At 34.9% G+C, this 19,080-nt stretch overlaps 1 protein-coding gene across 3 annotated transcripts in view; it reads left to right on the top strand.

Annotated features, from left to right (window-relative positions):
- LOC123682869 overlaps positions 1-19,080 on the top strand; it is a 149,405-nt gene that overhangs the window by 110,123 nt on the left and 20,202 nt on the right. For all 3 annotated transcript variants that reach the window (XM_045621673.1, XM_045621672.1, XM_045621674.1), the window contains 2 exons: positions 10,654-10,747; positions 17,853-18,124. In XM_045621673.1, the coding sequence (XP_045477629.1) occupies positions 10,654-10,747; positions 17,853-18,124 (366 nt within the window). The remainder of the gene's footprint in view (positions 1-10,653; positions 10,748-17,852; positions 18,125-19,080) is intronic.

The raw sequence follows: 19,080 nt of genomic DNA, 5'->3' as shown, positions 1-19,080 counted from the left end.
TCGTGAGTGTTGAATAAATTTTTTTCCGTCACTCTACGTCTGTTCAACTATTGATCGAATTCTGATTTAGTTCAATGTGAATCATTTCGAGGAATTCTCTGTTTTTTTTCTTTATCTGATATTTTAACTTATCTGAAATTAAATGTGCGTTTATCATTCTCCATTTGTTTGTCTAAGGCTGTCTGGGTGTTTGAATATTTGTGGCCTTTCATTTCTGTCATAATTTTTTATATTTTGCCCTATGTCTCCACAACATTCATTGCATGGTGTCTGAATTTTTGGTTTTTTTGATTTTCAATTTCGCAGAAAGCTGCTGGATTTGTATGAATGGCTGGTGTGCAAGTTTCATATGTGGGTACGGTTTGATTATATTTTCAATTTTTTCAGATAATTTTGGCATATATGGTAATATATATTATGGTACTGCCTTTATTTGTCTGATGTTATATCGGGATTGTGATCATGTATTCTGTTTGAGTTGCTGGTTTTCCTGAACATTATGGTTTTTATTGAGTTATTTTTTCTGATAACGGTGATATCTTAAACTTTGATTTGATTATAATTTTCTGTTCTAAGCTAAGGTGACTTTGAGTTTATTATGAAAATTGTTCAAGTCATCATTTTGTTCTTCTGATCTTACCTTTCGAGATTCATAATATCAAACGTTGAATTTAATAAAATATTTTCTTCAAGATCTTCCTCTACGAATTGAGCTATTTCCTGGAAATAAGGCTACCCATAGCGACTCCATTAATTTGTTGGTTTTTCATCATTTTGAAAATAGCAATTTCCCAATGTGAGTTGTATTGCTTCTGTAAATTCTTTCTTAGGAATGTTTGTGCTATAAAGTCCCATTTTTATTCTGATATTCGGGGTATAATCCGCTTGGGAATATTTGTATAATACGAATCAGCATATATTAAAAATAATTTGTGGTTATTTAGCACATACAATGTATTCAAAATATTTTTCAACTACAAAGAATTATTTGTGTAAAATTATTAATTCTTTGGAATTGAAAAAGGTTTTGGATATATTGCATGTACTAGATAACCATAAATTATTTATTTTTTGTTCTATTTCCATTTCTCGTTTTATATCAAAGATGTACTCTCAAATTTCCTAATATTTTTTCAGCTAATCTTGTTGTTTCCTAGAATAATTTGCATGGTTTTTAACCAAAACATTTTACACCAGCGCCTTTCGGCATTCGAGGTCTAAATCTTCCAGTATGTCACTAATTATTCCAATTATTAATTTTTATCACTTTTTTTGATTATTTTTTTCATTATATCTCACCGAAAATATCAAATTTCGTCTGTGAGATTCGAAACCGAAGTTTAGCGCACTGAAAGTAAGTAAATCAGATCACCGAAAAATTCATTCCGATGCATGATTTCAACATAGAAAACCCCCAAGATTATACTAGACAGGGTTTACACCTATTGTTTTCGAGACAATTACATCTACCCGGCTTCAGAAACTCATGATCTTATTCAATACAGATGTTGGTGAAAAATGGATGAAATTTTCTCACCCTTAAGAGATATGGAGCATAGCAGTCTTCAACTGAGGCTGAAGGGTACCTTCATAAATCGATTAAAAAGAAAATATTGGCCTCACAAAAGCTATTTGGTTCATCAATCATCAAAAATGATTTACTTTTTTCGCTCAAGAATAGTTGTTCTGATTGGACACCATTTGAATGAATCAACATAAATTATCATTTTGGACAATAATAAGTATAAGTTGCATATTTAGCCCAAATTCATTGTGTTCTATTGAAAGCATGCTTACTCAACAAATTTGGTTTTTTTGGTCAGTTTTTAGAGCTGCGGTGAAAGTGAACATACTGAATAACCGACTCTGAAACAAAGCTTGGATATAGTTTAGCCAACTCAGATAATTTTGAGATTTCCCGTAGGTCTGTAGGTTTTCAAAACAATCCATTCGATAGTGTTTTCTGAACAGAATGTATATACCACCTAAAGATACTCTAGAAGGCAGAATATAAGATCCTTTGAAAAAATGTGTTGCTCCCTTTAAACAATTATTGTGTTGGCCGATTATAAAAACCGGGGAAATTTACTTACTACCTATATCAATATGAGTGGCTGATTTCTATGATTCTAGAGTGCATGTTCGGTAAATACATTCATTTCTCCAAAGAGAATCAGTTGAGATTCACTCTCATTTCAAATATACGTTCTTTAAATGGCTAACTGGATCAGCTTTCTGCAGGAATACAAATATATTATTCAGAATCACTCACGTCTAAGTGAGTTCGTTGTTTTGCCTACTTCCAAAGAATCAATCGTGTTAACACCAGGAATTTGGTTTTTTGTTCTTGTACATATATGTATGACCGGTATATGTACGGGTACTCTAAGTGGTTTGTACTTTTTCGTTCATTCTTCAATCATATCTTTTTCATTCTGTGGGATCCATTAGAAACCAATAATTCAAAAAGATTACGAGCAATTTAGTGTCCGAGTTACCGATAAATGTAATGGCAGTATGACTTCGAGGAACTGCCTTGGTATGATAGTACCTGTTACATACAGTTAGGATTGAAGTTCTTATAACTGAATTACAGGATCGGGTCGGGTGATTTGTACCCATTGTTTGTTTCTTGGCAGCTCACAAGCATATTTTTCACTATTTGAAAATTTCATTTGATTATATGGAATGGTTAATCCCTCATTTCGATTGATAATTTCAAAAGTTAACCAATTTTCAATTGAATTCGATTAACCTCCTCAAAATTATTATACAGAAAGCGTTTACATACTGCGACCAGAATGAATTTCAAGCTCGATCGTATTAGCCTAGCTAGACACGATTGGCCGATCAGAGAAATTTCAAGTTGAATATACATTTGATATTGTGAGAAAAAAATTGAATAACAAATGGCACCAGATTGTCAGATTTCCAATATTTTATAATTTAACTTCCGGGAGTGTTTTAACACAGTGTAGAGGATGTTAACAATGATGTGAAACTGTTCAAAATATAACAACATTTTTTTTTTAATATGGTATGCTAGGTAGCTTTTCAATTCGTATCAGTCGACAAACTCTAAAAAAAAATTTTTTAGGGAAATTGTTCCGATTAAAAGGTTAATGGTTTGAGGGTGAAGTCTACTTATTCTAGAACCTCTTCCATTGAATTTCTCTTCGTGGAGGTATAGTGGCCAACAACGGTATTCCAAATGAGAATACCTGGTTTTCATTACAGATTCGTATTCTACAAATGCAAAATGAAAAAATACAACATTTTCAATGGACAATTTGTTATGAATCGTCACCAATGGGAATTTTAGTCGTAAATTGTCTATTGTAACTATTCGTTGAAACAATGAAAATATATGGCTTGCCGGATATTTTTACTAGATTCCATATAATCTTCGTTCAATTTATACATCCTTATCAACTTCATGTGAAGTATTTTGAACCAAAAACAAATAATTTCTTCATTTTCAAATGATCACCGCAAAAACATCGTTCAGCGCAAAATTTCGAATTTCATACGAATGATTAACGAAACTACTGTTAGGGTCATTCAGACAGAAAATTCAAACTCGAATATAGAGCCATCTGTAGAGATTCGTAAAAAACTTTTATCGTGAAATACGAATCTGCAATATGAAACAGTGGTTCCTATTTGAAATTTCTAAGTTGAACCCCTTAAATCCCACAAGGGGAAATGGAAGAGGTTTTGGCATTAGTGTACTTTCCTCTCAAAACCTTTTACCTTTTATTCAAACATTTTTCCATAAGATGATTCTTTTCCGTGATTTTTGACTGATTCAACTCAAACAAATCTTTCAGTCTAGTATTATCCCAATACAAACCATATTCCTTTATCTTAATAATTTGGCTCTGATGTTTCTAAGAATCAGTTATCTATATATTCTTTGAATATTTAATTATAACTCACACCTGTAACAATTCAATTTCCCAGCAGAGCTTTAGTCAGATGAGTTTTTATCATTCGAATTTTGGATTGTGATACGTAAAGTAATAGTTATTTATAAAACGTTATTATACTTTATTTATAAATATGAAGCATTTTTTTCACGGGTTCAAAATTCAAAAACTCGCTACTTCTTGGCTCTTTTTGAACAAGCGAGTGGTAGAATAAGCCTTTTGAACGAGTATTCTGCTTTTTTTCTCTAATTCATTAAATTTTGGTAGAAATTAATGAAAAATTCACAGAAATATCGTTCAGTGATTTTTGCATTTTTTTGAAAGAAAACAGATCTCCTGGTTGAAGAACATCCGCGAATGGACGGGCATACGCTGCGTTGAACAATTGTTTAGAGTGGCTGAAAGCAGAGATCAACTCGCCATCATGATTGCCAACGTCAGGGGGACCTGACAGGGTACATTGAAGAAGACGATGACTTTTGCGTTGAAAAATGTTGGTTAGCAAAACTGTTTTCTGTATCTCAAATTTGACAGATAATAATAGATAAATCTGGGAGAGAAGGGTTCCGAGTACATATTACATATTATATTATATATAGGAGAGTATATCATTTAATAATAAAATATACCCATGAAATATGTGTGAAACTGAGTTATTCCGCATGATTTGTTCTACAAGGTAGGGCAGAACTAATGGATTTGCCACATAATTAGGATCAAAATATAGGGGTTTATACCACGCTGCATTCTCATGATCTACTCCTCTCTCCTAAGCGTTTTTGAAATCCACTTTTCAGGATGAGTGAAGCAATCTCAGACATTCCTCTGATTTACCGTCTCTACTTTTACGTCTCAGGTTTCAATTTTTGGAGAACCGCATATTCAGCCTTTGACGAGACTTTTCGTATAATATTTTTTTGTGAAAATTCATAAAAAAATATGTTTCTTCGAAAGGCTATCATGCTTATAATTTATTATTCTTCAACAAAAATTGATCTGATTCTCTTATTTTCTATTCCAGAAAAATTATTGAATGAGGTAATTTGCATTGACGAACTCATTAAAATTAATAATAGTGACCAGTTATCTCGTCTCAATTTTCACCAATAATAATAACAAATGTTTTCTAGTTGGAAAAACTATATTCAGCAAATTTTTCGAGTTTACTCGCGGAAAAACTTGACAGCTGTTGTCACCAAAAATTATAATATCTTTGATGACAAGTAAATATGATCTATGAAATAGTTTTGTCAAAAACCATTCGGGCATCTATTCTTATCTGTGAAAAAAATCGAAAAAACACAATGCAAAGTACTATCTTTTTAACAAAAAGTATTCGTGTATGTGCAGAAATCCTCGTCTCCGACTTAGATTTTCATAGCCATCAGAACTCATGGTTCTTGTTGAAATATTTGTTTTTCTCGATTTTTTACGAGAAATTAGATGCCTTTATGATATTACTTACGAAAACCTCATATAAATTGTTGCTCTCTAGAGTAAAATAGAGCTTACTAATTTTTGAACTGATCGCTGAAAAGGTAGAGACCCCTTTAAGCGGGCAGTGTACAGGCACACGGCAAAGTATGAGAGCAATTCAAATATTCTACTGTATTCAAAATGAAAACGCACATACCATATAATATATTTTACTTTGTTTATTGTATATGGTAGTAACCTCTAATTTTCCATCATCCGGTTCTGTCTTCATGACTAGATAAGTTCAGTGTTATATCAAACCAGGTTGAAAAACTGCATTCAAGCCATCAATACTCCTAATTTACATTCGCTGCAAGATAAATTCAAAATCATCTAGCAATATTTGGATCTCACTGCCACTATACATACCAACCCATCGCTGATGGCGTTCTGTGAAACGAAGAGTATAGCACTAGAGAAATTTTTTATAGAGTATGTGAAGACTTGAACTCAAACTGCTTCCTTATGGAGACATTGAGAAGTGAGCAGTTTACGCCGTAAAGATACGGTGATATAGTGGATCCAATTGTTCGAGGTGTGAGGTTTTTACAAGTATCAACTTTAAATTCAATTTCTTTCATACGTGACCATGACTGCAATTAAGCCGAGCTAATTTATCTATTTTTTCAGGTTTCACCTGATTTGATGCTTCAGTCATGGGAAACCAAGTATCTTAATCAGTAGTAGTTTACCTAGCACAATTATTTCCTTGTTTCTGCATTTATTTTGATTGGAAAATTAATTATTCTTTCGTAATTGGTAGATTATTCCTAATAAAACATTATATTGAGTATCAAGAACACCGAACAACGTTCGTGATGCTTATACAGGGCGATTCACCGGGATGACCTATCAGATGTTTATGGAAAACTAATCATAATATTGAGCTGAAAATTTGCATATTGGGGTTTGAGACAATAATCTTTCTCCTTAAAAAATTTCAGATCTCTACAACTTCCGGTTGTACCGGAAACAGACTACTACTTCCTTATTTCAAAGGGCACACTCAGTATATTATTGCATCATTAGATAGCTTTTTTGATGGATTTTTTTACCGTGGGTAAAAACTCAACGGTTCATGAGTTATTGGGATTCTTATAAGAAAAATGGTGGCGATGAGGACTCACATTTTTGCGAATATTTCAGCAGAAAAAGCTTTTTTCGAAATTTTTTTTCTTTTTCGATTCTGCAAATACATTGTATTATAAGACTGTTCGCGGTTTGGATCAAAAATGTACAGGTTGTTTATAAGGAGTTCATGAACTTGGACAACTCAAATTCATCAAAACTCAAGATTTTCAAATTAGAACCTATATTTTTTATTATTTCAGTCGATTCTACGTACAAAAATAGTGGGGGTTACTTAAGCAAACCCTTCACCTAAAATGAATACTTAAAGAGTTTTCAAGGAAGAACTTTAAATGATGAAGAACCGCTAACAGCACTGTGTGAATAACTGTCTGTGACCGGAAAACACAGAAAGAAACTAAAACTCGATGTTTGGATCACTAAATTTTACATTTAATGAATTTTAATTGATTTTTCATTGGGATTGTTGAGAAATCCATAAACCAATCCAATTTTGAATTGCAAATAATTCATTACAATTCTTGATATGTAAAATTTAGTTATGGAAACATCGAATTTCAGTTCCTTTCTGTGTTTTCGGAAGTCACAGACTACTCCTTATAGCGGTTTTTTTTATTTGAAGTTTTTTCTTGATAACTCTCAAATTATTCATTTCAAGTATAGGGTGTGATTGAGTAACCCCCACTACTTTTGTACGTAGAATCGACTGAATTAATAAAAAATATAGGTTCTAATTTGAAAATCTTGAGTAATGATAAATTTGAGTTGCCCAAGTTCATGGTCTTCTTATAAACACCCTGTACATTTTTGGTCCAAGCCGCAAACAGTCTTATAATACTACGTATATGCAGAATCAAAAAAAAAAAAAAATTGAAAAAAGCTTTTTCTGCTGGAATATTCCAAAAAATGAGAGTCCTCATCGCCACCATTTTTTCAAATAGAATCCCAATAACTCATGAACCGTCGACTTTTCACCCAAGGAATGGCATATTGCCGAAATTTTCATCAAAAAAGCTATCTTATGATGCAATAATATACTGGATGTGCCATTTGAAATAAAGAAGAAGTAGACTGTTTCCGGTATAACCGAAAGTTGTAGAGATCTGAAAATATTTTAGGGAGGAAGATCATTGTCTCAAACCACAACATGCAAATTTTTAGCTCAAAATTATGATCAGTTTTCCATAAACGTCTAATAGGCCATCCCGGTGAATCACCCTGTAATTGAATGAAGTACATTAGATTATAAAACACCGCACAGACAATTTTACAATTTTTCGATGCGAATAACTCGATACAGATCTTTGATAACTGCAGAATTAAAATTTTGTGAGGAAAATTATTCAAAAAACCGAAAACAACGGGTAGTGTATACCGATAACGAAAGCAAAAATCACAGATGTCAAAACAAGGGGGACGCTGACAAAACATGTAAATAAAGGAAAATAATAAACCTCGGACATAGACGTGCTCGTGGTACAATAATTGTAATCATCTTGAAAGCGATAATGAACTCATAAACCGTAAAAGGGTCCGATTATTTGCTGCCGTGTCGTTGAACAAAAGTAAAGAGAGTATTGGTTCATTTTATTGAAAACTTTTCAATCTTCGTCTTTGATCGAATTCTGAAATTTTATATTCTAAAAATCTTGGAGGGGGTAATTACCCCCAATACCTTCCCCCTATATCTAAGCCCTCATCGACAGTTCACGAAATGTTGATGGCGAAAAACGGCAAAATTATGACAGTCAACCAAGCTCATTTTATTAATAGTTTATAGGTACCTAATTATTTTAAAAATAATTTGCTCGGACTATTGATATTTTAATATGAAGAATTCCAAGTTTTTCAGTGAAGTTTTTTGCATTCACTGATGTATTATGTATCCAATGAAATATTATGTATTAAGTGTAGAATGAAATGTAGGCAGAAAAACTTTTTCTTATGGAAATAGTAATTTACGTAACAAGTCCGGAAAATAGGGTTTTTTTGGACGAATAGACAAAATTCCAGAACGAGCGTAAGCGAGTCCTGGAAGTCTGTGAGTCCAAAAAAACCATTTTTGGGCGTGTTGCGTACAATATTTTTTCGGCAACCATGTAAAATAACATTATCGCTGCTGGTTTCCATATTTTATTGCGATTGCGATCAAAAAACATGCAAATTTTTGACAACTAATTTCATATGAACTGTCAGCCGTTATCTCGGTTGCTAGGGATTCTATGATTCTTTTCCGGCCTAGTCCGGGAAGTACGTACTTTCCGGACTAGGCCGGGAAATGCTACTTTCCCAGAGAAAAAGCGTCCGGGAAGTGAGCACTTCCCGGACGGGTGCCGAAAATATATATTTCACAAAAAAGGAATTGTTCGCCGTTATATTATTTAAAACAAATTTTTTTTGTGAATTCTCTAAAGAGGAGAGTTCTGTGATTTTTTCTTCCCGAAAAATTATTTATGTTCAAGAATACTTTTTGCGCTTCTACTAGAGATCACATCACTATAATTGCTGCGATCTATTTATTATCTTCATATAGTGCGTCGAGATTTTATGTTCAAATATAATGTTTTACTAACTGTATGGGGTTATTTTTGGGATTTTGAAGTTTGTCCATTAAAATCTAACTAAGTTACATAGTGAGTTCAACTCAGAAAGCTCCCATAACATAGCACTGAAAAAGAAATTTATGCAGGTGTTCTCATAAATGAGAGAAAATTAAAATGAAATATCGTAAAAAATTGATATGTAGGTAGATTTTAGATTTCAGTTAGTCCCACTTTATATTTCATTCAAACACAGATCAAGCTATCACTACGTTATTGATGAAAAAATTAATATCGAAATAATGTCAAATCAATAGATACAAAAATAAAAATATGTATTAATTAATTACAGGAAAAACATATCAATCGATCAAGCAGATAGATGAACGGACCTGGGATAACAGTCGGATAAAATTCCAACAAATGATTCAAGTTTCTGATTTTTAACCTTATAATTAAAGGAGAGTTCCTTCATAAATTGTTCCATCTTCTCGTTAATGTGTACCAAAAGTTAATTATAACATGGGAATATATACGAGTGAGTTTATGTGGACTCTACCTGAGAGCGAACTTAATACAAATTCGAGTTGCAGTTACCGAAACAGAAAATCTGTTGAGACATTTCATCAATAAATCGTTATAGATGATCATTTAATGAATTATATCATGTCAAAAATTATTGGTTTTCCTTCTTAGATTCTGGATTTTTACGCCAGGCCGGAACTTCTATGGTATTGTTTTGCCTGAATATGACAGGAAAAGGGTTTTCAGATTTTCATTAAAAGAAGAAGGTCTCGAAGGGCATAAAAGAGTAGTAATGAAGAAATATATAAGAAAGTAAAAACCTTCCTTCAGCTGATGGAAAAAGTTTCATAATTGAAACTCAAAATAGTGGCCAAGTATTCAAAACATTGTCATCGCATTTAAGGTGATTGACTTATCGTTGGTGTGTGTTCCTTCTCTCAGACTTTCTGCTAATATACCATAATATAGGTAATAAAAAAAATTATCGAGAGTAATATTTTTTTAATCGTCTTCAGGAGGTAGTAAGAACGGATCAATTTAATATATGGGTTTATGAGTCTTGAAGATCTCCTATTGAAGTGCAATATTCCAGACTGTTTTGGAACAGTGCGCATAGACAACATTAATGATATAAAGTATCATATCACCAAATCAAGTCGAGATCAGTCGAATGAATTAATCTATATCAGCACCGGATGCGGAGATGAACATTGAACAAAATTAATTGAAAGTTCAAGTGCGAAATTATATAATTATGAAACTAGTTTTGTTGTGAGCAAAATATGAATTATGTTATTTTTTACGATTGCAGTATGAAAATGAGAAAGAACTGGCGTAAAATTAGAGGCGTTTCAATAAACTCTATTGAATGTATTTTCATGAATAAACTCTCTTATTATTATTATTATAACACTTACTGTACGGTTTTTTTGGTCTCCTGTAAAAGTGTTCATTATGGACATAGCAGATTTACACTCTTAGCCGACGATATCATAATTTTTGATTTTCGCATGATTTCACTTATTAAATATTGCTTGAATGGTAGCAATAAATAATATCTGATATCTCATTAATTTATTTCATCTTTGTTTCAGCGATCTTTTCGATTCAGTCAGCACGATGGCTCCCAATTCAGAAGACAGCGCTAGAATCGATAGATACAATTTAGTCGAAGAAAATAATGTGAAGGTATGTCAATTAAATATCATTTCATGAATCTGTGATAAAATCATATCAAATTGATTAATAAAATATCAAAAATTGAGCTTTCTATGGAGTATTGTTGTTTACAGTATGTTCGAATTAATATTGACTCCTTTGAAATATTACAGGTACAACAATATAAAATTTACCATTTCTTGATATACATATAGATATATGAATTCAATTTTGAACTATTGCGAGTTGAAAAAAATTGCATTTGTTTCGATAGAAGTTCAGTAATAATAATTATTCGTAATTTCCATGCTGTAGATAATGCCCATATGGTTTTATCATTTCATACGATTGATTTTCTTGTAGAGTACTTTCTTTAAATAAAATGAGTGTCCTCATATATTTTCACAATGTACAGGGTGGGCAAATAAGCCAGGTAAGCGGCTATATCTCAGGATCCACTCATCGTAGAGACTTGCGGTAAAAAATATTACTACTAAAGTGTACAAGAGAACACACTGGAAATTATTTTGAAGTTCATACCTGCACCGCTAGGGGGCGTAATAGCTACCGCCGAGAAGAAAAATGAATTTTACTCGAAAATGTTTCATATGAAGTTGAAGAAAAAATATCATCACTGTAATCCTTGGAAAATTCACTATCTTTTTGAATTGTCAATTTCGATTTTCTGACATCAAATGAGGGTAGGTGAAAGGGAGAAATCTGACTGATTGAAACGCCTGTAACTTCAGTTTGGCTCCACAATTTTGAGCAAATTAGATCTCGTCTGAAAAATAATATCTTGTTGATTGAGGACAAAATATAGTCATGATAAATTTGTTTTTGCTGATTTCGATAGGGGGTGCTAAGTCAGAAGTTCATTGTTTTGTTCATTTTACTCCGAAATCTCGAATGTAATGATAGGATTTTCTTAACAGAAACAGAAGTTCCATCAAATTTGCATGAAAAAACCTGAAGGTCGCAAAGCGATGATTTCAGGAGTTCTGAAGTTATGACCGAAAGAAGATATTCTTCAACTGATGCACTGCGAAAAACCGAATTGTGTCTTTAAGCAAGCAGCAAAGACAAGATATTATCTTTCAGACGAGATCTAATTTGCTCAAAAATGTGGAGCCAAACTGAAGTTACAGGCGTTTCAATCAGTCAGATTTCTCCCTTTCACCTACCCTTATTTGATGTCGTAAAATCGAAAGTGACAATTCAAAAAGATAGAGAATTTTCCAAGGATTACAGTGATGATATTTTTTCTTCAACTTCATATGAAACATTTTCGAGTAAAATTCATTTTTCTTCTCGACGGTAGCTATTACGCCCCCTAGCGGTGCAGGTATGAACTTCAAAATAATTTCCAGTGTGTTCTCTTGTACACTTTAGTGGTAAAATTTTTTACCCCAAGTCTCTACGATGAGTGGATCCTGAGATAGAGCCGCTTACCTCGCTTATTTGCCCACCCTGTACAGAAGGGTCACATTGAACAGCTCTGATAAATGAAATAAAACCGTGTGTTTTCTTTCAACGTAATGAATTGCTTATTTTACCATGTAGATTTTTAGCACAATATTGAAGGACAGGAAATCAACTATAATTTGTAATGAACTCTAAGGTAGTCGTTGATAAAGAAGATGTTTCAATAAAAAAAACATTTTTATAGAATTCTGTAGAAACCGATTCAATCGTATACCTTCGATATTTTATTTGCCTTGAAATATTCATCCTATGTCCGAAAGTTTTGAGTTATGAGATTGATGAGGACGAATTGTAAAATTCAAAATTTCTGGAAAGTATGAAAATCTTTAGGTATGTTCCTTAAGTTTGCTGTTTTCTTCATTTACTGTTTCTACAATCTTATCTTTGATTCGATAAACAGAAACAGAACACTAAGATGCTTTAAATCAGATGCTTTTAATTCTTTTGTAAAATAGTTCTTCCCATGTGTTTTCATCATTTCTTCAGTAATGTCAACGTTTGTTCTACATATCATGGTATTCCAGAGTACGAGTGGCTCGATAATCAAGACAAATTTTCTCCGTAGATTACTTATCTTTTCCAGATCAAATTTTCGTGTTGTGCCTGATTTTATCTGAAGGTAGGAGGTCAACAATAATTTTTGAAGGATATTGTTTGGTTTTGATGATATTGTATATAATTTTTTTATTTATTTTCTGCTATTACATTCTTTGTTTATCATCATACGTTTGACGCTTGCGTCGATTTCCCCACCAGTTGCGCGTAACAGTCGATATTGTGAGCGAACACGGCACCACATTTTACAATACTCGAAACTCAAATACTCCCAGTACTTGTACTACCTCGAGAGCGGTTTGTACATCTGGTGGGCAGGAATTCAGTGCGTCTACAGCTTCGTAATTTCCATCGCGACTTATTTAAATTCCTGGACATAACAACTTGATCCTTAACCCAATTGTTTGCCCTATTCCCCTTCCGTGGCCTACCTAGTCTGTGTGAGTCTCTCTTAACGGCCCAAGAGAGTGAAGCTTGTCTCTCCTTTTTCCATTCCACCGTGTCGCAACAGTTTGAGGAAGATGACTAAATGTCATATATGCTCGAAGCAGACGACCTCCTCTCGATTTGCTAATTGTTTCAAATGCAAAAAAGCATTTCATTTTGATTGTCTCAATTTGTCACCGAGCGAGTTGGGCCTGATCGATGCGAAGTGGACTTGTGGCTATTGTGTAAATGAGGGCCGCTTACTTCGTAGCGGTTCGGTCTCATCGCCTTCTCAGCGCCCTGGTACATCGGCCATGCCAGGAAACTTGCATCCCTCGACTGCATCGTCGCTTAGTTGTGATCAGTTTGACGCCCTTATGGCCAAACTCGACGATATATCCAATGATATATCTTCTATTAAATCCACTCAGATGGCACTGCAAGCAGATTTATCCGAGTGTAGATCAATTTTGGTTAAGCATTCGGATGATTTGCGGCGTCATGATGACGTACTTGTGAGTCATTCCCGGTCAATCAGCGAGCACGATGCTAAGGTCCAGTCCTGCACTTCCCAGGTGCTGAGTTTGGCGGAATCTCACAGAGGCCTTGCGGAAGCGGTAGATTCTGCTGCCTTTAGAATATCAGCAATCGAGTCTTCGAGGATACAACCCACCGCAGGACTTTCTGTGTCTCCTAATGTGGAACCGTCTGAAATGCTCGAACGCTTACGTAGATCCCACAGCCTGTTAATACGCGGAGTTCCTGAAGCAAGCCCCGATGTAGATGTGAGACTTGTTTCTCAGGTGCTTGATTGTATATGTCCCGACGCAAATCTACAACGCACTTCCATCTCAAGAATAGGAACTTCGCTGAGTGACCGTCCAAGAATTCTCAAGTTATCCTTTAATAATCCACTAATAGTCACGAGAATCCTGAAGAACAAAAGAGTTATCGCTAGTATGCCTAATTGGCGCAAATTCAGCATTACTGATGATAAAACCCCTATGCAAGCAAAGCAGCTACAGGACCTACGCGCTGTGCTTGAGAGAAGACGCCGAGCTGGAGAGGTCAACCTCACCATCAGGGGTGTTCCTACAATTGTATCAGAGGATTCTTCTTCAAAAAACTAGCATTACCTTTGAATGTATGGCCAGTATTATATTCAAACCTAGCTTCCCTAACTGCAAAGTTCAATGAGCTTCTTTTACTGGTCGAATATCATAAGCCTTCTCTCATAATGATCACGGAAACGTGGCTGCATCCAGAAAAGCCTGATATAGTTGCTCACATACCTGATTACACCATATACCGTTGCGATAGTATTACTACTCCAGGTTATGCTGGGGTATGTATATATGTCCATGACTCCATTGCTAGTTCGTTTAAAATCTCTAAACATTCACTCAATACTCCAGGCATCGATAATATCTTTTTGAATATAGAATCATCTGGCTTCGCCTTGTGTGTTGGCTGCATATATCGTCCACGACCTTCCATATATGACAAAGACCTGTGTGAGCATCTGACGAACTTATCTAACCTACATAAACATGTTTTATTAGCTGGAGACTTCAATCTCGGCGACATTAGAATATGGCCAATATCTCGTTCGCCCTCAGCAAACTCTCCTTCGATTCCATACACCGAAATGTTGAACCACTCCAATTTACACCAGTTAGTTGACCAACCCACCCGTTACAGAGTAAACCAAGAACCTACAACACCAGATCTAATCCTTACAAATGATGTGAATTTACTTTCGGAACTTGAATACCATCCGCCACTGGGAAAATCAGATCACTTGGTTTTATCAGCAAAAATACAATTTTTTCTTTCCTCTAAGATGAAGTCCGAGACTAAAACTTGCAAAATTGTCAGATACCAGAGTATTAATGAAATATTTTTCAAAACAGACTGGAATGATGTGATGGGCACTGGGGACGGCGAGTCGAGATGGATTAAATTTAACGCATATGTTACCGGAACTGTTGAGGACCACACTTTCATACGAACTGTAAGGGTCAATAGCAGTAAGCCTTGGATTGACAGTCATATTTTTGGGATGATTAAGTTCAAGAAATTGCTGTGGCGGAGGTATGTTCACGGCAGGCAGGTTTGTGACTTTCGGAGGCATAGAGCATTCTCCAATCATCTTTCAAGCCGATTACGTGAGGCCAAATCCAAATTTGAGAGTGATCTAGCTACTTCGGGTGACAAGAAAAAATTCTTCAAATACACACGACGTTTTTTCAATACCGTACCATCTTTGCCGCTTGTTAAGGACAAGGATGGATTAGTTGCAGATGACCATAAGTGTTCAGCTGAAATTCTGGCTGATACCTTCTCAATGGCGTTCACATCCGAGCCCGGAGCACCTATACCTTCAACTGCTTCTCCTCGAAACCATTCTTCTCTGACTTTTATTGACATCAATCCCTTGATGGTTGAAAAGAAACTGCGGTCTCTGAATGTTTCGTCGTCACCTGGTCCGGACGGTTTTTCTGCCAGGTTGCTCAAAGAGTGTTCTCAGTCTCTTAGTCTACCCCTATCCAAAATTTTCTCAGTATCTTTGACCTCTGGTATACTGCCGAAATCATGGAAGAGTGCACTTGTATCACCGATACATAAAAAAGGCGACAAGCAAGACCCGAATAATTTCAGGCCAATAAGCCTCACTTCCATTCTATGTAAGATTCTGGAAAGGTTAATGTACGACAGGATGCTTTCGTTTTTTTTTGGAACATAACATCATACCAGATACCCAGCATGGTTTCATCAGGGGAAGATCAATTATCACCTGCCTCCTCAACTGTCTCAACAAGTGGACCCATTCTTTGGATAATAGACTTCCGGTAGATGTTGTCTATCTGGATTTCGCAAGGGCCTTCGATAGGGTACCAATAAATAGGCTACAATACAATACAATAAATAGGTACAAGCTGGAGCACTTTGGAATCCGAGGATTGATCTTGAAGTGGATTGAGAGCTTCTTAACTGACAGATCGTTTGTGATAAAAGTTGGTGCGGCCAGATCGGAACCAAGATGCGTGCTCAGTGGCGTTCCTCAGGGCTCAGTTCTGGGACCGTTGCTGTTTCTGGTGTATGTGAGCGATCTAGCTGTTGAGTTCAAGTCGGACAGTGCTTCATTTGCCGATGATATTAAATTTTTCAATTGCCCTCTCAACAACTATAAAACCCTACAGGAAGACTTGGACAGGGTCGTTTGTTGGAGCGACAAATGGTTGATTCCCCTAAACCCTTCAAAGTGTCGAATACTACATTTGGGTAAAAACAATCCAGGTTTGACTTATTACATTGACGGCGTTGAAGTTGTTGGATGTTCATCTCATGTGGACCTGGGTGTGGTGATTTCAAGTGATCTTTCGTGGACTGAACATGTATTGCACATCACAAAAAAGGTCAAACGTCTTATATATGTTGTCCAGAATGTTTTTCGTGGCAATAATGTGGCGGCTATCTCCCAAATATATAAAAGTTATATTCGACCAATACTTGAATTTGCCGGTCCGGTTTGGCATCCGTGGTTGACGGGTGATGCTGCATTGCTGGAGAACTTACAGCGTCGTGTCACACGCATTCCCTTTGGATGGAATCGCCCTTGTTATCAGGAAAGGCTACGGATGATGGGTCTTTCTTTCTTTGCTGATCGTCGTTTGAGGGGAGACCTGCTAGTTACATATCGAGCATTGCACGGCTTATTCGGCGTCGATATGTCCCACCTGTATGAATTGAATTCGAATCAACTTCGTGGACATGGATACAAGTTGAATAGAGAAGTATTTCGAACGAGGTGCCGAGAGAATTTCCTTTGTAATCGGGTGTTTAACCATTGGAACGGCCTGCCCAGTGAAATTGTAGAAGCAGTATCAGTCAATGCGTTCAAGAATAAATTTGACACCTGGAGAAGTAGTTGAAATGTATTCATTGTTGGGTTTTTGGTTGTTGATAATATCATTTTTGTAGCTTTTTGTGAATTTCACTTATCTCTGTTTTTTTTCTCTTTCTCTACAGTTGTATTATGGATAATTTTCAGTTAGAGTTTATAGGTTTAATGTACCTCAACTCTGTAATTCTGTTTAATAATAATAATAATAATAATAATTTAAACTGGTCTACTCATATTCCTATTATTTTTCTTTTTGGATATGGTCAATATCTTCTTGATCTCCTTTCATGTCATTCCTATTTCAATCACGTTGGAATTCACTTTATATAGTGTTTCATTTTATTTTCAAATCATTTAAATGAAGGTTCTCAAAATTTCATTTTTCCTAGTTCTTAAGTGCTCTGTCTTATTTTTATCCGTTTATTTCACCATTTCACCAAAAAATTGAAAGAAGTTAAATTTTGTTTGCGAATGTCCATTTTGGTATAATTATTCAACAATATGTTACATATATCAACAGAGACACAAAAATTCTAATATATTATCAGTGAAACAAATAGTATAAAAAATATATGTTTCACAAAGAATCAATCTCACAAAAAAATAACTTCACTTGAAATGTTTTTTCGCGTGAAACACCAAAATCTGAAATTTGTATGTTTCAATACAAATATATTTTAGGGATAATCATCATTTTTATGCAAATCATTCGATAATTTCAGCTTATTATCAGAATCACCTCTCTAATTTGTATATTTTCAGGAGAAACAGCGGCCGCCCATATACAATCCTGAAGATTATGCCTTATCACTCAAAAAATGGGGTAAAAAGTCAATGAATGGCTGTGGTGTTTCATTATATTCCAACCCAGCAAGTGCGGATCCAGATGGTACGAGAACAGTTGGTCATTCCTTCAGGGACTACAGAAATCCCATGTTGATATCATCCGGATCTGAAATGACCCTTAGGCAGTTTGGGACGGTGTCGGAACTCTTGAACAAACTCAAATCTGATTTACGTCTGGCTTACCCCAGGTAGGTTTGAAAAAATAAAAACAGCATATCTCTTTCCCGGTGGCAGATTGGCTTGAGAGCGAATTGGAAGAGCGAAAAAGTTACCCCAAATTTGTACAATGACTTCCCATTTTGGAAAGACATTGAAGAACTTCTTATGACCTTCCATGACTTCCCAAAATTTCCCATGACTTTAAACGATTTCCTCTGAATAACTATGAATTCCCATGGTTATAATTAACATTAGATTCGCTCAATATACGACAATCTATTTTGTTTTCGAAGTGAAACTTTCCGGGTATTTGCACGTGTGATTTAGGGGAATATTTTTATTTCGTTTTGAACCATCGACACTTTGGCCAGTTGCATAATTTGTCTGAACATTGATTAAAAATTTAAACGTTGACTATTTTCTGATTTCCCTTGAAACATCTTTCAAATGACGTTTTATGTGGCATAATCAGTGTTTACACTAAACAGGAGGAAGTTTATCTTCCCGATTAGTTTTGAACAGGGTTCTGCGCAACTCATCAAAACTGCAAAACGTATATGACTTATTGACATAACCAGACATTATTTCTCTATGGACATAACCTGATTGAGTCACATTGTTGGCCAGTTACACCGTATGCCTAAACATTGATCAAAAATTCAAACATTGATTACTTTCTGATTTCTCTTCCAACATCTTTCAAATGACGTTTAATGTGTCCTAATTGCCGGTTACACTAAACAGGAAAATTTGGACATTTATTTTCCCGATTTGTTTCAAAGAGTATTCTGCGCAACTTGAAACGACGAAACATATAACTTATGACCTAACCATATACATTATTTCTCTATTGACATAACCTGATTGTGTCACATTGTGTATTTCTGTGTTTGGTTTTGTGATAAAATTTAAAATTGAAATATGGATTCAGATTGTGAATTATCATTCAATGGCAATTTATAATGAAATTTTATAATTTATGTTA

Source organism: Harmonia axyridis, chromosome 6, assembly GCF_914767665.1.
Source record: "Harmonia axyridis chromosome 6, icHarAxyr1.1, whole genome shotgun sequence".
Lineage (NCBI taxonomy): Eukaryota > Metazoa > Arthropoda > Insecta > Coleoptera > Coccinellidae > Harmonia > Harmonia axyridis.
The sequence above is the reverse complement of the archived record's forward strand: the minus strand, read 5'-3'. Positions and strand labels throughout refer to the sequence as shown.